We start from the raw sequence: 23,151 nt of genomic DNA, 5'->3' as shown, positions 1-23,151 counted from the left end.
ATTCAGCTGAACATGAGTTCCCAGTGTCACACTGTGGCTAAAAGGGCTAATGTATAAATGGGGGAATCGCAGTAGGAGTAGAGCGGTTATTTTACCTCTATAATTGGGACTGGTGCGACTGTTGCTGGAATAATGTGTGAAGGGACCTGTAGAATAATTCTGCTGCCCACAATTCAAGAAGGTTGTTAATAAGTTGGAAAGGGTTTAGAAAAAAGCTTCAAGAATGACTAAAGGATTACAAAACCTGCCTTATAGTGATAGATTCAAGCAACTCAAACTATTTAGCTTAAGAAAGAGAAGGTTAAGGAGTGTCTTGATCACAGTCTCTAAGTACCTATATGGGGAATAAATATTTAATAATGGGCTCTTCAATCTAGCAGAGGAAAGTATAATACAGCTAGAAGTTGAAGCTAGACAAATTCAGACTGGGAATAAGGCATACATTTTTAATAATGAGAGTAATTAATCATTGGAATAACTAATCAGGGGTTGTGGTGGATTCTCCATCACTGACAATTTTTAAATCAAGACTGGATGATTTTCTAAAATATCTGCTCTAGGAATTATTGTGGGGCAGTTATCTGGCCTGTGTCATACAGGAGGTCAGACTACATGATCACAATGGTCTCTTCTGGCCTTGGAATCTATAAATAGTAACTGAATTTAAGCTAAGCTGCTTTAGTTACAGCAAAGGGTTCAGAATTAAACTAAACAGACTCTAAAGAAAAGTCATGCTTTCGAGAGACGCAAGATGACAATCAACCCCGCTTCAGTTCATATGCTTTCCCTGAGGGCTTCTGCCTCTTGGAAAATCTTCACATCCCCAAATTCACTACAGACGTTCTGCCCAATATCACAGGTGATGGACACAGCTGGACAATGTGGGGCACAATCTCTTGGAATCACAGAAGTCAGTGATAGAAAAATCCTATTAGATCACATCCACTCCATCTCCCTTGCAATATCAGATTATTCCCTTCACCACATTTCTAGTGCTTGCTAAAGGTTCTGGGCCATGGGGTTGTACCACTTCCCAGGGGAGACCAACAAGAGGAAACGGCGGTTTAATACTTAATAAATATTTCCCACAGTGTATGTCCCATTGCCCAGGATGCTTCAGTTCAGTCCTTTTAAATGCTGCATTAAGATCTCTTTATTAAATGAGATGTTTGGAAAGTTCACAGATACTCAGCCTACTGACAATGAAGATGAAGTTAAAAATCTGAACCATAAACACAGATCTCATTAATTCTGAGCCTGCATTATTACCAGCAACTTATCCATTTGGCAGTGTTTTAAAGCATGAATAGCAATCCCTGTACAAAAATGTTAAGCTGGGACTCATAACACTAAACCTAAAAGGTTTGCTGTAGTATATGCTTAGCTGCGCAAAACAATTATATACATTTGCATAGTCTACAGAGCTAGCTAGCCAGAGTTTATAAAAAAAAAGGGAACTTTCAATTTCTCTTGTACTTTCATAAGTACAGGAGGGGAAAATTCCAATCAGTAGATTTCAACTAGGGCTGTGAAGTGATTAAAAAAATTAATCGTGATGAATCGTGCGATTAAAAAAATTAATCGTGATTAATCGCACTGTTAAACAATAATAGAATACCATTTATTTAAATATTTTGGATGTTTTCTACATTTTCAAATATATTTATTTCAATTACAACACAGAATACAAAGTGTACAGTGCTCACTTTATTTATTTTTTTTATTTCAAATGTTTGCACTGTAAAAAAACAAAATCGTATTTTTCAATTCACCTGCTACAAGTACTGTAGTGCAATCTCTTTATCATGAAAGTTGAACTTGCAAATATAGAATTATGTATATAAAACTGCACTCAAAAACAAAACAATGTAAAACTTTAGAGCCTACAAGTCCACTCAGTCGTACTTCTTGTTCAGCCAATCACTCAGACAAACAAGTTTGTTTACATTTGCAGGAGATAATGCTGCCTGCTTCTTGCTTACAATATCCCCTGAAAGCGAGAAAGGGCATTCTAATGGCATTGTTGTAGCTGGCATCACAAGATATTTAGTGCCAGATGTGCTAAAGATTCATATGTCCCTTCGTGCTTCAACCACCATTCCAGAGGAAATGCGTCCAGGCTGATGACGGGTTCTGCTTGATAACAATCCAAAGCAGTGTGGATCGAAACATGTTCATTTTCATTATCTGAGTCAGATGCCACCAGCAGAAGGTTGATTTTCTTTTTTGGTGGTTCGGGTTCTGTAGTTTCTGCATCAGAGTGTTGCTCTTTTAAGACTTCTGAAAGTGTGCTCCACACCTCGTCCCTCTCAGAATTTAGAAGGCACTTCAGATTCTGAAACCTTGGTTTGAGTGCTGTAGCTATTTTTAGAAATCTCACATTGGTACCTTCTTTGCGTTATGTCAAATCTGCAGTGAAAGTGTTCTTAAAATGAACAACATGTGCTGGGTCATCTGAGACTGCTGTAACATGAAATATATGGCAGAATGCGGGTAAAACAGAGCAGGAAACATAGAATTTTCCCCCCAAGGAGTGCAGTCACAAATTTAATTGATGCATTGTTTTTTTAACGAGCATCATCATCATGGAAGCATGTCCTCTGGAATGGTGGCCGAAGCATGAAGGGGCAGGCTAATGTTTAACACAGGGGTTCTCAAATTGGGGGTCGGGAGGTTATTATGTGGGGGGTCACAAGCTGTCAGCCTGCATCCCAAACCCCCGCTTTGCCTCCAGCATTTATAATGGTGTTAAATACATTAAAAAAGTGTTTTTAATTTATAAGGGGGGGTCGCACTCAGAGGCTTTCTATGTGAAAGGGGTCACCAGTACAAAAGTTGGAGAATCACTGGTTTACCATATCTGGCATGTAAGTACCATGCAACGCTGGCTACAAAAGAGCCATGCAAATGCCTGTTCTCACTTTCAGGTGACGTAAATAAGAAGCAGGCAGCAGTACTTCCCGTCAGTGTAAACAAATTTGTCTTAGTGATTGTCAGAATAAGTAGTAGGACTGAGTGGACTTGTAGGCTCTAAAGTTTTATACTGTTTTGTTTTTGAGTGCAGTTATGTAACGAAAAAAAAAATCTGCATTTGTAAGTTTCCCAATAAAGAGACTGCACTTCAGTACTTTATGAGGTGAATTGAAAAATACTATTTCTTTTATTTATCATTTTTATAGTGCATATATTTGTAATCAAAAATAATAATATAAAGTGAGTGCTGTGCACTTTGTATTCTGTGTTGTAATTGAAATCAATATTGAAAATGTAGACAAACATCCAGAAGTATTTAATAAATTTCAATTGGTATTCTATTGTTATAACTGCCATTAATCAGGATTAATTTTTTTGGGTTAATCGCATGAGTTAACTGCATCATCATCCTACTGATTCCTACTGAGTTCTACAGTGCAGCACCTCAATCTCGCCAATTCCCTTCAGTGAGCGTTTCCCAAACACTTTCATAGCGTGCATCTTATTTGAACATAAGTTTGCCTTGTGAACTACCTCCCATCCCCTTCATAATCCCAAAACATTCCTGTGGCAACTGCATACATATTAAAAGTTAAACCATTTAATGTGTTTTAACTTATTGAAATTTAGCAGCTGGAAATTCTTATTGAACAAGGACAATTTTTTTAGAAATCTTGTTCTTAAAATTATATAAAATTTGCTATTTACTAAACCTCAGTATTTCCTAGCTACTTGGGAAGCTGAGGCCAGCGCACCGCTTGAGCTCAGGAGTTCTGTAGTATTCAAAGTATTTCCTACTGCATGTAAAAACTTCATTAAAAAATAAAACATTCAGGATGCAAAATCAAACACTCAATTAGGAAATGCCTGAATTAAGGTTGCCAATGCAGCTATAATTTGGACCCCTCATGCAGCCTCAATGCCATCTCACTGTTTTCAACCCTCTGCCTCATTCTCTGTCCAACTTGTGTATTGAATGAGTCTGGATATTGCAGCACAAAAAAGAGTAAATGATCATATAATTAGGCTGTATCATCATAATGCATATGCATAAGGGGATGAATTAGCTTTTACAGGCTACATTAATTCTTTTAACTTTTGAGTATTTGGCTTTGCAAACATAGTTTTAAAATGTAATTTCCTAGGTATTTTTTTTTTTTAAAAGGAAACTGAAAAACACAGAAATTCTATCAAATGGAAACATCATGACCTTCATGGATCATCGGCAGGATTTGAACCTCCTAAGCTCCAGAGCACAGCACAAACCTCTACTGCTTGAACTAAAGGAGTAACAAGCTGCAGTAGCAGGCCGCTATCCTCTGTATGGACAAGCCATTAGAGAGAGAGAACGCAGTGACTCACACAATTATTTGCTAAACAGCAGAGGACTGTTGGGATTCAGTCAGAATTCCTAGCTTCTATTTCAGACTGGAAATAAGGCTTTAGCTCTGAAGGTAATTAACCATTGAAACAATTTATCATGGATTTACCATTACTGGCAATTTTTAAATTAAGATTGGTTAAGGGGCTCCAAAGAGGATGGAGCTAGGGTGTTCTCAGTGGTGGCAGATGACAGAACAAGAAGCAATGCTCTCAAGTTGCAGTGGGGGAGGTCTAGGTTGGATATTAGGAAACACTATTTCACTAGAAGGGTGTTTAAGCACTGGAATGGGTTACCTGGGGAGGTGGTGGAATCTCCATCCTTAGAAATTTTTAAGGCCCGACTTAACAAAGCCCTGGCTGGGATGATTTAGTTGGGGATTGGTCCTGCTTTGAGCAGGGGGTTGGACTAGATGTCCTCCTGAGGTCTCTTCCAACCCTAATCTTCTATGATTGGATATTTTTCTAAGAGATCTGCTCTAGTTCCAACACAAATTATTTCAGGGAAGTTCCGTGGCCTGTGTTATGCAAGAGATCAGACTAGATAATCATCGTGGTCTCTTCTGGCCTGGAAATCCACGAATCTATGAAACTTCTGGTTCTGAAGAGGAGTGTGGTCTAGGATTATAGACAGCACACCCAAGCACATTGATTTGGCACAATGAGCCTTTGGATGAGACTTGGATCTGTGATATTAGAGACAGGAGTCCATTCCCAGCTCTCCCAGAAGTGACTCTGCGCTACTTCTGTGTAAAATCTGTAAACTGGTGAGACTGATGCTCTCCCTGCTCCTAAGGTAAAGTAACTTGATAATAAGGACTGTTAAGTGCACAGAATTCACACTACCCATCAGTGGAAGGTTTCCCCCTGGCTCCTACACCAAGGGTGAAGGAGGGGCACATTGCTGCTGCTGCACCTTCATCCTCTCTGGAGCTCTAGCTCTGGGCCTGGGCCATGTAGGAGGCTGAGTGGGCCCTGGAAGTACCCTTGGTGCAGATCAAAGTCAGCAGAGCTGGAAATATGTTTAGTGCAGATGGAATCTTCAGAGATTTTTGCAGCAAGCCTCTAAAAAGCTTTATTGGGCCTATGCATATGACAATTTTCAGAAGCCTATAATTCTGCCAATGCTGGATGGATTTTCATTAAGTCAGCCAAAAGCACCTCCCTGGCCCTAGGACCATCTCCTCACCAAATTTCAAATTCCTGCTCCAAAGTACACAGATACTAAAACTTTTCAATTAAATGGCTGAAAATATTTTCTTAAAACAGGGAAAAAGGTTGTTTTGCATAATCTTGTTCTTTCAAATGGCTGAACCAATTTTGATGATTTTTTTTTTTTTTAGTTCACCCTGAAGCAGAGTGCAAGCATGGAAAAATTCAGCCTGAATACTTAAAATCTGGCAAAGTAAAAACCATCTGAAAACAGTGACTTATGCTGGAAAGAGTCAGGCAATCTTAACTATAGACGTTGCTGCCAGCTCAGCCTATAACACCAAGCATAGAGAAATAAAAGGAATCATTGCAGATATAAAGGTAACCACATGTATTAGGTTAAGTAAAAAAAAATTTACAGTCTCAACACTCTCCTTTGGGTCTCTTTCTTGAAAGTTTATTTATATTGATTTTACTATTCACAAAAGACAAGACTCAAGCAAGGTATAGAGTCGAGGAGGTATCTACAGCTTTCCTTCACAGCTCTTGTAACACCACTCAATCCTTATCTGCCAAATCCACTGCTACGCCAGTCCTGGCATCCCTTGAACAGCAGCTTACAACCATGCCAAACTGTATGGCAGTTCTGTGATTGTGGACGAATATCTAGCACAAACTTAAGGTGAGACCATTTTTGGTTGTAAACTTCAACGAGTTGAGATTTGAACCAATATCAAGCGGAGTGCCCCAGGGGTCGGTCCTGGGGCCAGTTTTGTTCAACATCTTTATTAATGATCTCGATGATGAGATTAATTGCACCCTCAGCAAGTTCACAGATGACACTACCCCCCAGTGGAGATACACTGGAGGGTAGGGATAGGGTCCAGAGTGACCTAGACAAATTGGAGAATTGGGCCAAAAGAAATCTGATGAGGTTCAACAAGGACAAGTGCAGAGTTCTGCACTAAGGACGAAAGAATCCCATGCACTGCTACAGGCTGGGGACCGACTGGCTAAGCAGCAGTTCTGCAGAAAAGGACCTAGGGATTACAGTGGACGAGAAGCTGGATATGAGTCAGCAGTGTGCCCTTGTTGCCAAGAAGGCTAACTGCATATTGGGCTGCATCAGTAGGAGCATTGCCAGCAGATCGAGAGACGTGATTATTCCCCTCTATTCGGCACTCGTGAGCCCACATCTGGAGTATTGCGTCCAGTTTGGAGCACCCCAATACAAAAAGGATGTGGACAAATTGGAGAGAATCCAGCGGAGGGCCACGAAAATGATTAGGGGCTGGGGCACATGACTTATGAGGAGAGGCTGAGGGAACTGGGCTTATTTAGTCTGCAGAAGAGAAGAGTGAGGGGGGATTTGATAGCAGCCTTCAACTACCTGAAGGGGGGTTCCAAAGAGGATGGAGCTAGGCTGTTTTCAGTGGTGGCAGATGACAGAATAAGAAGCAATGCTCTCAAGTTGCAGTGGGGGAGGTCTAGGTTGGATAGGAGGAAAAACTATTTCACTAGTAGGGTGGTGAAGCACTGGAATGGGTTACCTAGGGAGGTAGTGGAATCTCCATCCTTAGAGGTTTTTAAGGCCCAGCTTGACAAAGCCCTTGCTGGGATGATTTAGTTGGGGTTGGTCCCGCTTTGAGCAGGGGGTTGGACTAGATGACCTCCTGAGGTCTCTTCCAACCTTAATCTTCTATGATTCTATTAACCAGGGACTCCAGAAATAACTAGTATGTTAACCCTTTGCTCTACCAATCTGCAGCTTTCTTTAACATTTAAACTTTGATAAGTTTCACTACACACAAAAGCCTTGTGGAATGAGCCGTGTCTCAGGGAAGCTGGTCATGTTGCCAGCAGTTAATTTGTGTTGCTAATGATTCAACAGTACAAACCTACCTGGACAACTCGTGTTTTCTGCTGCTGGTTATTTGACATTCTTCTAGACCTTGTCCTTTCCACTTCATGCCTATGAACCCACCCTCGAAGTTCATGATTTAATCTGTAAAATGCAACATTAAATTAGGCATGTCTTTAAAAGAGGAGTCAAAATGTCTTGGGTTTTGAGCAGCATTTTAACAATCCACCTGAAAAGTATTGTGACTTAATGTTAGGGTTTTGTTCATCTTAACATTTTATATTGTGTTCCTTTTAACACTGGGGCATTAATGTTAGTCACATGTTCAAAGAGAATTCATAGCTAAGTATCTGCCATGTGTTAATATTGGACTGGATTTTTCCACCTACAGTGGTTCCTATATATAATTAAATAAACACGAATCCTGAAAACAATAGGGGTATATTGAGAATTTAAATCACAAGGCTACCAACTCAAGAATAAAATTCCATTAAATACTCAAAAAATTAATTTAACAGAGTAAAGGGGAAAAAAAGAAGAAAAGAAAAAATATGCAGTGATGAATTCATGTCTTTAGAAACCACACAATTCCAGTTCTTCCATCAAGGCAAAGAAAGTATTAGCTACTTCAATTATATCTTTGTTTACTTTATGATGTTGAAGTGAAAAAGTCATGACCTGTGTATCTCTGTCTTTAACTGGCCTCTAAATCCATTTTATAATAAATTTTCCAACTGCATAATTTGATTAATGAAAAAGCTTTGGACACTTCCACACAGGCAGATCTGTGGTGGACTGGATGGCTCAGAGAATTGTTACAATGTTTTATGATTGTTACTAGTCTATAGCAGTGAGTAGGCTAGGCTGCTGGTTCCAAGTGAGCAAAGGCTGATGGTGAGTGAAAGTCAATATCCCACCTGACAGCATCAGAATGGAGGGTCCCAGTGCCTCCAGGGGAATTCATAGAATCATAGAATATCAGGGTTGGAAGGGACCTCAGGAGGTCATCTAGTCCAACCCCCTGCTCAAAGCAGGACCAATTCCCAACTAAATCATCCCAGCCAGTGCTTTGTCAAGCCTGACCTTAAAAACCTCTAAGGAAGGAGATTCCACCACCTCCCTAGGTAACCCATTCCAGTGCTTCACCACCCTCCTAGTGAAAAAGTTTTTCCTAATATCCAACCTAATCTCCCCCACTGCAACTTGAGACCATTACTCCTTGTTCTGTCATCAGGTACCACTGAGAACAGTCTAGATCCATCCTCTTTGGAACCCCCTTTCAGGTAGTTGAAAGCCGCTATCAAACCCCCCGCTCATTCTTCTCTTCCGCAGACTAAACAATCCCAGTTCCCTCAGCCTCTCCTCATAAGTCATGTGCTCCAGCCCCCTAATCATTTTTGTTGCCCTCCGCTGGACTCTTTCCAATTTTTCCACATCCTTCTTGTAGTGTGGGGCCTAAAACTGGACACAGTACTCCAGATGAGGCCTCACCAATGTCGAATAGAGGGGAATGATCACGTCCCTACTTATACAGCCCCAAATGCCGTTAGCCTTCTTGGCAACAATGGCACACTGTTGACTCATATCCAGCTTCTCCTCCACTGTAACCCCTAGGTCCTTTTCTGCAGAACTGCTTCCTAGCCATTCGGTCCCTAGTCTGTAACAGTGCATGGGATTCTTCCGTCCTAAGTGCAGGACTCTGCACTTGTCCTTGTTGAACCTCATCAGGTTTCTTTTGGCCCAATCCTCTAATTTGTCTAGGTCCCTCTGTATCCTATCCCTACCCTCCAGCATATCTCCCACTCCTCCCAGTTTAGTGTCACCTGCAAACTTGCTGAGAGTGCAGTCCATGCCATCCTCCAGATCATTAATTAAGATATTGAACAAAACCGGCCCCAGGACTGACCCCTGGGGCACTCCACTTGAAACTGGCTGCCAACTAGACATGGAGCCATTGATCACTACCCGTTGAGCCTGACGATCTAGCCAGCTTTCTATCCACCTTATAGTCCATTCATCCAGCCCATACTTCTTTAACTTGCTGGCAAGAATACTGTGGGAGACTGTATCAAAAGCTTTGCTAAAGTCAAGGAATGACACATCCACTGCTTTCCCCTCATCCACAGAGTCAGTTATCTCCTCATAGAAGGCAATTAGGTTAGTCAGGCATGACTTGCCCTTGGTGAATCCATGCTGACTGTTCCTGATCACTTTCCTCTCCTCTAAGTGCTTCAGAATTGATTCCTTGAGGACCTGCTCCATGATTTTTCCAGGGACCGAGGTGAGGCTGACTGGCCTGTAGTTCCCCAGATCCTTCTTCTTCCCTTTTTCAAAGATGGGCACTACATTAGCCTTTTTCCAGTCATCCGGGACCTCTCCCGATCACCATGAGTTTTCAAAGATAATGGCCAATGGCTCTGCAATCACATCCGCCAACTCCTTTAGCACCCTCAGATGCAGCGCATCCGGCCCCATGGACTTGTGCTCGTCCAGTTTTTCTAAATAGTCCCGAACCACTTCTTTCTCCACAGAGGGCTGGTCACCTTCTCCCCATACTGTGCTGCCCAGTGCAGCAGTCTGGGAGCTGACCTTGTTCGTGAAGACAGAGGCAAAAAAATCATTGAGTACATTAGCTTTTTCCACATCCTCTGTTACTAGGTTGCCTCCCTCATTCAGTAAGGGGCCCACACTTTCCTTGACTTTCTTTTTGTTGCTAACATACCTGAAGAAACCCTTCGTGTTACTCTTAACATCTCTTGCTAGCTGCAACTCCAAGTGTGATTTGGCCTTCCTGATTTCACTCCTGCATGCCTGAGCAATATTTTTATACTCCTCCCTGGTCATTTGTCCAATCTTCCACTTCTTGTAAGCTTCTTTTTTGCGTTTAAGGTCAGCAAGGATTTCACTGTTAAGCCAAGTTGGTCGCCTGCCATATTTACTATTCTTTCTACACATTGGGATGTTTTTTTCCTGGAACCTCAATAAGGATTCTTTAAAATACAGCCAGCTCTCCTGGACTCCTTTCCCCTTCATGTTATTCTCCCAGGGGATCCTGCCCATCTGTTCCCTGAGGGAGTCAAAGTCTGCTTTTCTGAAGTCCAGGGTCCGTATTCTGCTGCTCTCCTTTCTTCCTTGTGTCAGGATCCTGAACTCGACCATCTCATTGGGAGTCTCTGATTATCTTAGGACAGGGGATAGGGAAGACAGGGAACTTTTCTTATATAACAGAGAAAAAAGTAAATAAGTCACCTAGAGTTCCCCATCCTGCAGAGAAATACACTGGACTTTCTGGGCAATTGGAAAAAATTGCTCCCTCTTCCAATTGCCACCCCTCTCTCTTTACTCTCCATGGCTCTTCTTGCTCCCCATGAATGCTTTCCTCACCTTTCCTACCCTAAACTCCACAGATAATCCCCCTCTCCCTCCCACACCAGGAACTGACCTCTTCGTATGCGTGAAGGCCAATAATCTCCAGTGCTCAGTAGCCCATTCCCAGCTCCCTGCTTGCTGCTCCACTTTCCTAGCAGCCAAAAAGGATGGCTCCACATCCTCTCCATGCAGCTACCTCTCAGCTGTTCTCAATTCAACAGAGGATGAAAGCTCAAGCCAGTGCTGCTATTAAGAGTGGGGTCTGCTGAATTGCCGGGAAGGAGAAGTAGCTGCTTTCTGTTGGAAACAGTCCCAGGATTCTAGTTCATTTGTGCTAAGCGCAGGACAAACCCCCAATGTTTCTTTTTGCCGGGAGGCAGGCAGAATAGATGCTCATGAGAGCCCCTTGACTTGGGGGGAAGGCATATGCTTGACAAGTAGGTGGTTCCGGCTGCTGATGCAGCACTGGGCCAGCATCCTAGGGAATCCTCTGATCCCATCAAGTGCAAGCCACCATCCTTACTGCATTGCTGCCTGCTCAAATGCATTATGGGACAATCCAGCATGTCTCATAGGTTAAAGGGAGGCAAGTCAGCTGAGCAAGTGGGAGCTAAGGCCTAGTCCATACACAAAAGATGCATGTGACATCTTGGGTCTTGAACCCAGGCCTGGGAGTCCCCAGAGAGCCACTGTGTTCTGGGCTGCACCCGATGGCTGCTGAAATCTGATGGGCTGGGGAGCTAGTAGGACTATGGCCTCAGCCAAGGCGCCATCCACGGGAGCCCTGATTGGAGGATCACCCAGCTCCACTGATTGGTCCATCCATACTATTTGAGCCAGAAGACGGCACAGGAAATTTATCCAAGCAACAAGGTGTTTTCCTATTGTGGCTGCATTGGACCCTGCTTGTGCCTGCCTCCCGCACCCAACCCTGTTCCTGATTCCTGCTATGCTCCTGCCTCGCCCCTGTTCCCACCATGCTCCTGCTCCGTGCCTCTCCTCAAGTTCCTCCCCTTACACCTCACCTCCAATCATTAGTGACCAGTCCTGGCTCCGACCCCGGCCTCTGACCCTGATTCAAACTTGACCCTTGGCTCTGGCATTTGGTATCTGACCTTGGTTCTGACCCTCAGCTTTGTTTCCTGGATCTAGTAACTGGCAGTTGATTCTGGTGCTGACCCCTTGGCTTGGTTCCCCTATCTGGACACCAGCACCGCCCACTAAACCTCACTCCTTCTCTGACTACTAGGTCAGACTGTCTACACCCTGGTACAAAACAGCGCACTGGTTTAACTAAAGGTGAAAAGTTAAACTGAGTTAATTAAACCAGTGCAACATTGTGTGTGGCCACTTTAACATTGGTTTAAGCATGGCTTCTATTGGTTTAGCTTGCACTTATAAGTTAGAGGTGTCGGTAACCTGATATAGGTCAGGTTGGTGTAAATGGATGTTAGAGTGTCCACACCCAAAGTTACACCGGTCTAACACACTAAGATCCATTTAAAGCAACCCAGTTTATATTGGGTTTCCCACATCTGTAACTTACAGATGCCAGCTAAACCAGGATTCAAACACACCTGTAGAACAATGGGGAAGCTTGTGTTGCCACTGACCACAATGTATCTAGTATGGATATAAACAAAGAAATGCCAGGCACCTTGGCCACCAGTCTGGCACCTTTCATCTACACAGAATTCACACAACAATTACAAACTAAAAAACACGCACTTGGAAATCAATGTTTGCTAACCTGAGAGACTCAGTCCGGTTGATCAGTGGCTGACAGGGTGGTGGAGAAATATACAATAGTGGGTCTTCTGTTACTACCATTAAGGCTTTGTTATCAGAAACAGAACGTTCATACCTAGAAATAAAGACACCAAAAAATCTCTTCAAATTTCTTTCAAAGTTCCTTCAGCCTCCCCCAATGAACATGTATCACCAAAGGCTAATGAGAGAGCCAATAAACAGATTACTATTGCTCCAACAGATTCTTCTTCTAGAAGAGATGACAATTTGTGCCTAGTAACCCAGTATTTTGCTCTCTTTTCCCTCAGGATCTTTGTAGAACCCAATGCAGGGAAACACATCAGCAGTATGGGAGCCAAAAACAAAATTTGCCTCTTAAGCCAAAAATCATAGTGCTCACACAAACAAGCCAAAGAAGTTAGCAGTTTAATTGTAAATCTTATTTAGACTGTTAGCTCCATGGGGCAGTGACTGTTGTTTTTGTTCTGTGCCCAGCATAATGGGGTCCTGGTCCATGACTAGGGTTCCTAGGTGTTAAGTTGATACAAATAAAATGACAATCATCCAGATTAAATTTGCAGATGTCACTAATCACTTGTAATAAGTTCATCTCTACATCAACCATTCAAAACAAGTCTTCTGCCCACAGCAATTGCTTTGCTCCTACAGCACTGTGCTTGTATGTGGACTGGTGAACCTGGGTGAACCTTGACTCCAGTGTACAGGCTCCAGGAGGTGATGCTCTGCATGGCTGGGGGAGAAAGAGCCCTAGCCATGAAGAAGTGGACATATTGAAGCAGGGGTTACCTAAATCTGCACCACAGGCCATTCTGGCCAGTTGGCAGGAGCTCAAAGACATCATCTCATTTGCATGCATATTGTAACCATACTTCTAATTGATTTCAAGTTTTATAATGTGACACAAATGTAAGGGGCACGGACCAAACAGCAGCCCTATAGATTTCCTACCCAAAGAGGCAGCCTTCTCTGGCCAATGTGCAGAGAAGTCTCTGGTCAAGTGGCCTGCTCTTTGCTCTAGTGAGATAGGGGAGCTAAGGTGGGCGGTAGGGGGCAAGCAAAAGAGCAAGACAACACTGCCAGCTGCATGCAGGAAGGGGATCAAGAATTGAGGGCAGCTGGAGAGGCCACAGAGCTAGCAGGGATGAAAAGTGGCAGAATGGGCAGCAAACCCTGCTACACAGTAGCTGCTAGTAGATCAACAGCTCTTCCAAATGGGAGAAACATGGGAAGAGAGGAGCCTGAGGCAGAGGCTCACAGGGGCAGCAGGGCCTTGGAGAAAGACAGAAGAGAAACCCCAATCTCAACCCCAGCTGGGATCTCAGCCATAAGAGTGAGGAGAGAAGGGAACTAGCCCTCCCTTTCCCAGAGTCCCTAAAGAACCACAGGGGCTCTCCTTGCTCCAGCTTTGAGAGGGGGAGGCATATGAAAAGCCAGGCCATCTCTTTCATATGTGGAGTAGCAGAGGAAAAGTTTGTCTGTGAAGGAGATTTTGCCTGAGATGCTGCTGGTAGTCTGGGAAATCCTGGGGCCTGCCCAGAGGAGAATTGGGAAGGAGGCCTAGAAGCAAGGCAGAAGTCTTGGCTTGGCTCTTAAACTCAGGCAGTTAGCTCCAGGTCCCTAGCCTCAGTTCTTTATGATAATCCTTGGGTAAAAAATGTGAAAGCACTTAAATGACTTAGGAGCTGAAGTCCTACTGACTTTCAGTGAGACTCAGGCACTTAAATGCCCAGGTTCCTTTTGAAAATGTTACTCATTTTTTCCCCTTTATCCTTCTTTCCACCTTCCCGCCTTGTCCCTCTTCTGGTCTCTGCTTCTAGCACAGAGAAAAGAAAAAGAAGCAGAGGGTTCCACGCTTGCCAAGCAACAAGGTGAAAGAGACTGGAAAAAAAGAGGAGGTGTTGGCTCTGACATACCTTCCTGAGTGAGCATCTCTGCTGCCTCATCACATAATTCATAGTCTAAAATGTGCCACATAGAACATAGGCCCTTTATCATAGCCACATAATACTAAGTCATTAGAGTATTCCTGATTGATTCCCGTCTTTCCACATGGCAAAAATCTATTAGTGCTTTCTGCACATTTGCGGCTGTCTCTATTCAGCTAGCCAAAAATATCTGGAAAGGACAGATCTGTTAGGACAGACTCTGTGAAGGGGAAAACACAGTCTGAATAAGCCAACCTTCAATCTGGACACAATCCAGAACATACGCATCCACTGCCTGCGGGAGATCTAGAAAGGCTTAAAGTGACTTTATGTCAATTGAATACACCCCTGTAAATGACCAATAAAGATATTAATGGATAAAATAAAAATTATTCTTTGGGACTACTTGGTAGGCAGCCGCTAGAGCAGACTGTAACCATACATTCGTGAGGTGCATCTCTGTAGATATCCAGGAATAATGGTTTGCACAAGCATGCATGAGGTTTCTAACAAAGAGCACTGCTCACAGAGTTTAGGATCCAGTCCTTTCCTCTGTAAGTATCTTGAACTTTGCTGAACAGATTTTGAGTGACTAAGAAAACAAATATCATAGCTTGAATTTTAAGAAGGGCTGGGTAACATGACAAATATTAACATTCATAACCATGCAAGTCAAGACAACTCTACTGCATTTTTCAAGGAGGAAGAAAAGTCTCCTTCCCATCCCATGGGAAGGGACCTTGAAAGGTCATTGAGTCCAGCCCCCTGCCTTCAGTAGCAGGATCAAGTACTGATTTTGCCGAGATCCCTAAGTGGTCCCCTCAAGGATTGAACTCACAACCCTGTGTTTAGCAGGCCAATGCTCAAACCACTGAGCTCTCCCTCTCCCTCATGAAGTACTGGTTATTTCGGTCAGAAGTGGCACCAATCACTAATAACTCTCTTTCTCAAGACAGGAAGGGCCTGGGTCGGATTCCCAAGCCTTAAGTCAAGACTCCTTTAGGGTGCATAGAGAGTATGGCCAACCTCAAGTGTTCAAAAATTGTGAATCAGGCCCCCAAATCATGAGACTGTCTTAAACATTAGTTTTAATAATAAATGTTGGGTTTTTTGCTTTCCTGCTGGTTTCTGAGCCTGTAGGGTACACCTGCTTCATGTTTTCACGCTTTTCTCTGCAACCATGAGAGCTAGAAACTAACTTTTTTTTTCCAAATGAAAGTTGTGATTCTCTTTTGGTGTCTTGACTCTACCAGCTGGGTCTTCAAGAAAAACACCATTTCAAGACCTGTGGTAAAATCCCAAGAGTTGGCAACAATGTGTAGAGTACATTTTTCCCTCAATGCTTTCTAGGGAGGAGGGATAACTCAGTGGTTTGAGCATTGGCCTGCTAAACCCAGGGTTGGGAGTTCAATCCTTGAGGGGGCCATTTAGGGATCTGGGGCAAAAATCTGTCTGGGGATTGGTCCTGTTTTGAGCAGGGGGTTGGACTAGATGACCTCCTGAGGTCCCTTCCAACTCTGATATTCTATGATTCTGACACTGTGAAGGATCCTTCAGCACAGCTATAGAGGATGTGGTAGTATCTCAACATTAAGTTCCCTGAGCCAAATCAAGTGCTTGATCTTTCTAAGCCCTTATAAAGGAATTGCAGAGAGCTGTGCAGCTATTGCCTGTTGTGACATTATTGACAAACTGTGGACTATATAGATCATTGTTGCAACCACTGTTACATATATGCAGCAAAGGTTGTCATGTGAGGTGTCTATAAAAAGGTTATTTGCTGGTTATGATTATGCTATCTATGTGTATCTTTTTTTAGTTGAAAGTATGAATATTGGCTATGTACTTGTATCTCAATGTGTTTGATTCTAAGTAGCATTAGTGAAGCCTTTGGTCAGCTTCTTGAGAAAGGAAGTTGCAGATTAAGTGCCCAATCAAGAAACACTTAACTGACAATGGACCTTGGGAGACTCCAATCCACATATGAGAAGTCTTCCTGGGACGTTCAAGGTAGCATGTGAGCAGTGGCTGCTGCCTGCAAACTGAGTCATACATGGACATGTGACTTGCCCAGGTAGCTACAAACTCCATCTTGTTGCTGTGATTTTGTACAGGAGAACAAAGGGGTTTCCACCCACAGGAGGAAGAATATAAAAGGCCCTGGAAACTCCTCCATTTTGTCTTCAATCCTGTTTCTTACCTCTGGAGAAACTTTGCTACAAACTGAAGCTCTGAATAAAGGACTGAATGACCCATGCCAGCTGTGGATGTACTCCAGAGATTTGATTTGAACCTGCAGTTTATTCCATCACTGCTACAAGCCTGAACCAAGAACTTTGCCATTACTGTATGTAATTGATTCCATTTAACCAATTTTAACCCTCATCTATATTCCTTTCTTTTTATGAATAAACCTTTAGATTTTAGATTCTAAAGGATTGGCAACAGTGTGATTTGTGGGTAAGATCTGATTTGTATATTGACCTAAGTCTGGGGCTTGGTCCTTTGGGTTCGGGAGAACCTTTTTTCTTTTACTGGGGTATTGGTTTTCATCCCCATAAGTGGCTGCTGGTGGTGATACTGGGAAAGTGGAGTGTCTAAGGAAATTGCTTGTATGACTTCTGGATAGCCAGTGGGGTAAAACCAAAGTCTTCTCTGTTTGGCGTGCCTTGGTGTGCAAAGGAACTGCTGCCTTGGGCTGTAACTACCCTGCTCTAAGCAATTTGTCCTGAATTGATACTCTCAGTTGTGTCCCACCAGAGGCAGCATCGTTACACCTGTGCTGATTAAAGTCTATGATAGTAACATTTGGCCCTGTAGGAGGTGCACAACCGCACACAGTGCTGCCTAGAGATCAGGCAGGGATTGACAGATCAGCATCCTGCCCCAAGGGTTACCCATCGTCTCCTTCAGCCCAGGTAATTTGGGGGCTAGGCTCTTGGCCAGTCAAGGTCTACTCCAGTGCGACTCTCACCTGAGGTGAAGACCCCTGGTGTTGTAATGTCTTCTGGGGATGGAGAGGGGAGCTCGGCCCTACCCTCTACACTGGGCTATGCTCCAGGGCCCAGTGGTGGGCAGCTACATTTGACACCTTGGGGTGCTAAGATTCTGCCCCCCACCCCTGGGCCACCTCTCTATCCCCGTTAGCTTCATGAAGTGAGTCACTTTCACCAAGCCTCTTGCCTGCATGCTCAGCCACTTAACTCTCCTTTGTACGTTTCCATTAGTCTGTGTAGTAAGACCTCAAGCAAGGAGCTCCAGGGCAGTGCTTTCCCTTCACAGCAGCTGCCTGCACCTTTCCACTGCCTGCCCACTCTGAGCTGCTCTGCTCCCCTTCTTAAAGCCCTGCCTCCAGCTTGTGCAGGCCCTGCAAGTGCGACTGGGTGGGGCCACCTGGGCCCAGAGCTCCTCCTAAACCCCTTTCTCTGCAGTGTGTGGGTTGTACACCCCATCACAGCCCCACACATGGAAAGCTGGCAGCAACTTCTTGCCTACTATGCTGGAAGAGACAGGGAGCTGCTCTTTGAGTTGTATGCAAGTCCAGTGTCAGGGACTGTCACAGGACTTGCTCAGCACCAGAATGAGGCCAGGTATGGAACTGCACATCAAAAGCATGACACCATACTGGCTTGATCCTGCTTTGCTGAGGCAAGAGTACTCACACAGCTTGCTCTCTCACTATGGAATGCATGCACTGATTTGTCTGATTCAGGGGTTGGTTAGTTTTTATATCTCAGCACATCAAGGTTGGGCCTTAAAGAGGAATCTTGCCAGGAAGATCCTGTAAGTACAATACAAGAGGAATCAGCTTTCAAGGCACTCCATTTTTAGGCTTAGCTGCCCTAACAATGCTCACTTAATAACTCTACTTTATGATGCACAGGGAAATTGAAGGCAAGGGAGCAAAGCATGAAAGTATCATGAACAGCTAATACTTTTAAACTTTAAATATATTCACCTCACCTCTCCTTATTCTGGGAGATGATGTTAGGCATTTGTTGAGCTGTGTTGAGCTTCTGGCTGGCTGAGAACTCCAGCAGATTTCTGCTGCGGTGGGCAAGGCTCACGCTGGGTTCAGCTCCACTGGGATCCCTTTCAAATACACTGAAATTCAAAAATACATACCCATAACTATAGCAAGAGGGACAGAACAGATATACACGATATGGAACTCACTGCCTCATGGTATTAAATACTCTAACTGGATAACTAATGGCTTTTCATATTTGTTGTTCCACATGGTAAGATATGTATCACCAAATCCCATGCCCAGGGGCAGAAATTGTTCACTTATACATTTAATTGCAAAAGCTTCACAATAGCACTAACGGAAGAACGGAAGATGGCATCCTTCACGGGGCCCACTCTGTTAAGTAAGAATTCACAATGAATGCCATCAACTCAGTGAACGAACATCACTCAATCATAGAATCATAGAATATCAGGGTTGGAAGGGACCTCAAGAGGTCATCTAGTCCAACCCCCTGCTCAAAGCAGGACCAATTCCCAACTAAATCATCCCAGCCAGGGCTTTGTCAAGCCGGGCCTTAAAAACCTCCAAGGAAGGAGACTCCACCACCTCCCTAGGTAACGCATTCCAGTGCTTCACCACCCTCCTAGTGAAATAATGTTTCCTAATATCCAACCTGGACCTCCCCCACTGCAACTTGAGACCATTGCTCCTTGTTCTGTCATCTGCCACCACTGAGAACAGCTGAGCTCCATCCTCTTTGGAACCCCCCTTCAGGTAGTTGAAGGCTGCTATCAAATCCCCCCTCATTCTTCTCTTCTGGAGACTAAACAATCCCAGTTCCCTCAGCCTCTCCTCATAAGTCATGTGCTCCAGACCCCTAATCATTTTTGTTGCCCTCCGCTGGACTCTTTCCACATCCTTCTTGTAGTGTGGGGCCCAAAACTGGACACAGTATTCCAGATGAGGCCTCACCAATGTCGAATAAAGGGGAACGATCACGTCCCTCGATCTGCTGGCAATGCCCCTACTTATACAGCCCAAAATGCCGTTAGCCTTCTTGGCAACAAGAGCACACTGTTGACTCATATCCAGCTTCTTGTCCACTGTGACCCCTAGGTCCTTTTCTGCAGAACTGCTACCTAGCCATTCGGTCCCTAGTCTGTAGCAGTGCATGGGATTCTTCCGTCCTAAGTGCAGGACTCTGCACTTGTCCTTGTTGAACCTCATCAGGTTTTTTTTGGCCCAATCCTCTAATTTGTCTAGGTCCCTCTGTATCCGATCCCTACCCTCTAGTGTATCTACCACGCCTCCTAGTTTAGTGTCATCTTCAAACTTGCTGAGAGTGCAGTCCACGCCATCCTCCAGATCATTAATAAAGATGATCTCCTGGTCATCAGAACAGCAACTCAACAAATCCTAAAGTTCCTCCTCAGGGCCATACAGAGTGCCAAATAGGCCCTGGAATAAAAATCCTGCAACTTAATGTTGAAAGACTCTCATGGGCAAAATGTGAGTACCTTGGAAACTTGCTGAAGACTTACAACATCGATATCCTCATGTTGCAACAGACCCATGTTGGCAACGACCAACAGGCTAGGCGCTACCGTATCTATGGATACAACCTAACGACTAGCCATTATCATCCTAAATATGGCTTGGCAATATACATCAAGGACATTATCACAGACTTTAATGTTATTCCATCAACCGAAGAGGAGACCGCATTTATCACAACTATCAAAGTAGGGGAGCTCCACATTACCAACCTCTATAAAGCCCCTAGAACAAGATGGCCAAAACCAGCGCTACCTAGCACTCCTATTCCATGCATCTATGCAGGTGATTTTAATAGTCACCACACTATATGGGGCTATAAAACAAATGAAAGCGATGGCGAAGAACTTAGGGACTGGATATCTGCACAAGACTTACAACTAATCTACAAACTAAAACAATCAACATTCCATTCAAGCACTGGAAACGTGGGTACAATCCAAACCTAACATTTGTGTCTAAAGACTAAAGTGGTAACATTTATCGTAACACGTGATGTACTATTGGCATTTCCAAACAGCCAACACAGGCTTATAATGATCTATGTAGGCATCGAAATTCCTGTGTTCTTTCCAAAACAGGTACCACGATGGAATTTTCCTAAAGCTGATTGGGATGCCTACAAATAGACGGTTGAGAAAACTGTTGCAAGGATTCCAGTGAGACCAGAATGCTATCAATGGTTCACAGGGCTCCTGAAAGTAGCAGGAAAGAACATTCCCCAAGACTTCCGGAAAAAGCACACTCCCTGCTGGACGAGAGAGACACAGGAGTTGCTCTGGCAATACAATCAGACTAAGAGCCTTCATACCACAAAAACCCTGCTACACTCCCTTGACACAGCAAGACACCAGTGTTGGCTTGATTGCATGCAAAACCTTGATTTTACACGTTCAAGTTATCGAGCCTGGACACTACCAGGGTGGATAAAAATCAATTATTTAAAAAAAAAAAAATTAAATTGATTTTTTTTATTTAAATCGAATTTTTTTGATAAAATGCTTTTTGAGGAAAAAACTTAATTAAAACGATCTTTAGATAAGATACATTATAGCTCAAAGATATCTCAACATGGAATAGGAATTATAATTTCTAATTCTATAGTATGAGACAATATATTCACGTAATGTTTAAAAAAAGTTTTGTAAACGAGTTCCAATAGTTCATGGATAAGGGACCCAATCTTATGGGGTTCCACAGGCTTCTGTATAGATTATTTAGGTTAATCTTTCTATCTACCCAATGGGACTCAGTGCTCAACCTAGAAGATACCATCAGAGATGCTTAGTTTTGCAGTTCTCAAACTGTGGATTTGTGTCTTCGGAGGAAACATGCTTGTTAACAGCAAAAATGTTTTTAAATAAATAAATAATATATAGAGGCAAGAAATAACAGACCTCAACTCTATTGTCTCTCTGCAAATTTGTGTACACAGAGTCAATCCCTCATCTATCTCTAAAAGTGCAAACTTTCAAAAAGTTCAATGAATAGAAGATTGTTCGGGGCGGAATAGATCTGGACAAGGTGAAGATGTCTGGAGAGAAATGTGAGAAGCGAGGGACATATGCTTGTTTTGTTAAAATATTATAGGTTTGCTGTTGATGAAAAAAATCCAGAACACTTAACGTTGTTGTTTTAGTTAAATAAAACAATTTAAATGTCTGTCTGGTGATGTTCTCCTCCTAATACGGCATGGCAAGAAAATCCTCCAAATATTAATGATTAACCTGTTGAATTGGAGATAGTTCACCTCCCAATGACTTTATAAATAAACTGCATAGCACTTGTATATTCTGTAGTTGAATATTGTGCACCAGTATGGAGCAGATGCAGTCACACATGACTTGTGTATATCCAGCTGAATACAGTGATGCGGTGCATCACGGGAACCCTTAAGTCGACTCCAACACCCTGGCTACCTGTCCTGTCTAACATCACTCCCCCACCGATACGCCGAACTGCTGCAACATTCTGCGAAGCTCAGCGAATCCAGGAAAACAAATGAATTCCTATTCACCAAGACCTTGACAACACCCCCCCGCCCCCAACGTCTTAAGTCCCACAAGCAGAAGGTTCCTGGGTTTGACCTTCCACGGTCATCTTGGTCAACTCTGAACCGAATTCGAACCAACCATGATAGATGCGGATATCTAATGCACAAATGGAAAATCAAAGACTCCCCGGTGTGTGAGTGTGGTTCCCCACGCTAGACCATCAAACATATCACTACCTACTGCCCAATTTATAAATATGAAGGAGGCATTACTGCAATAAATTCTGCTTCTTCTGATGTAGCCATTTGGCTCGATCAAGTTCAGGTGAAATTGTAGTTGCTGCTCTACACCAGCCATACGAAAGAAGCAGCAGCAGCAGTAAAGGAACAACAATTCTGCTCAATCTCAAATGTGTGATTACAAGTGGGCAGGAATCCTCTCATCCCATGAAAAATTTCAAAACTTTTCCTGTTCTACATCAGTATGAAACAGAGACCCTTCAAAGATTTTTTCCAAAAAAGCCAGGAGATCAACCCCTGCACACACCCCAGAACAGCCAAAAGCCCAGTGGTTAGGGCACTCAGCTGGGATGTAGGAGACCCAGGTTTGAGATTCTCATTCAGAATCAGAGAGAGACAAGGTGGGTGAGGTAATATCTTTTACTGGACCAATTTCTATTGGTGAAAGAGACAAGCTTTCAAGCTCAACACAGCTCTTCTTCAGCTCACCTTGTCCTCTCACCAACGGAAGTTGGTCCAATAAAAGATATGATCTCACCCACCTAGCCTCTCTCATGTCCTACGACCAACATGGCTACAACAACACTGCAAATAATTCAGAATCAGAGACTTGAACACTGGGTCCCCCACACCCTAGATGAGTGCTCTAACCACTGGGCTACACTGAGCTCTCTCCTATTTTAACCAACAATTCCATCCTGGACCTGAGACATCTTCCCAACAAAGTTGAGAAGAAACTGATAAATTTCTTAGAAAAGTTTTGGCTTCAGTGAATCAACATTTTCCAACAAAAAAATGTTTCCTTAAAAAATTCCTAACCAGCTCTGTTACTTGCTTTAAGGTTTGTGGTGGTTTGGTTTCTTGATTCCCCTTACGTTTTGCCTCAGAAAATTTAATTCAATTTGTACATGGTATAATTCCTTATGACACTGGAAAATTATTTCTCTTCGTGTTAATGATC

General features: G+C 43.3%; 1 protein-coding gene and 1 long non-coding RNA gene across 3 annotated transcripts in view; one reads left to right on the top strand and one right to left on the bottom strand.

Moving 5' to 3' along the window:
* ATF6 (activating transcription factor 6) overlaps positions 1-23,151 on the bottom strand; it is a 367,785-nt gene that overhangs the window by 171,739 nt on the left and 172,895 nt on the right. The window contains exons 10-12 of one of the 2 annotated variants that reach the window (XM_026656216.1): positions 18,394-18,534; positions 12,486-12,599; positions 7,408-7,510 (exon numbers count right to left, since the gene is read on the bottom strand). In XM_026656216.1, coding sequence (XP_026512001.1) covers positions 7,408-7,510; positions 12,486-12,599; positions 18,394-18,534 — 358 coding nt within the window. The remainder of the gene's footprint in view (positions 1-7,407; positions 7,511-12,485; positions 12,600-18,393; positions 18,535-23,151) is intronic. The other variant, XM_026656217.1, reaches the window with a different exon arrangement.
* Positions 4,351-14,457, top strand: LOC113407567. Its single transcript, XR_003370009.2, has 3 exons — positions 4,351-4,427; positions 5,697-5,886; positions 14,323-14,457. It is a non-coding gene; the product is annotated as an uncharacterized LOC113407567 (long non-coding RNA).

The sequence above is a fragment of the Terrapene carolina genome, unplaced genomic scaffold, assembly GCF_002925995.2.
Source record: "Terrapene carolina triunguis isolate 2854851 unplaced genomic scaffold, T_m_triunguis-2.0 Scaffold212, whole genome shotgun sequence".
In the NCBI taxonomy this organism is placed as follows: Eukaryota; Metazoa; Chordata; order Testudines; family Emydidae; genus Terrapene; species Terrapene triunguis.
The sequence above is the reverse complement of the archived record's forward strand: the minus strand, read 5'-3'. Positions and strand labels throughout refer to the sequence as shown.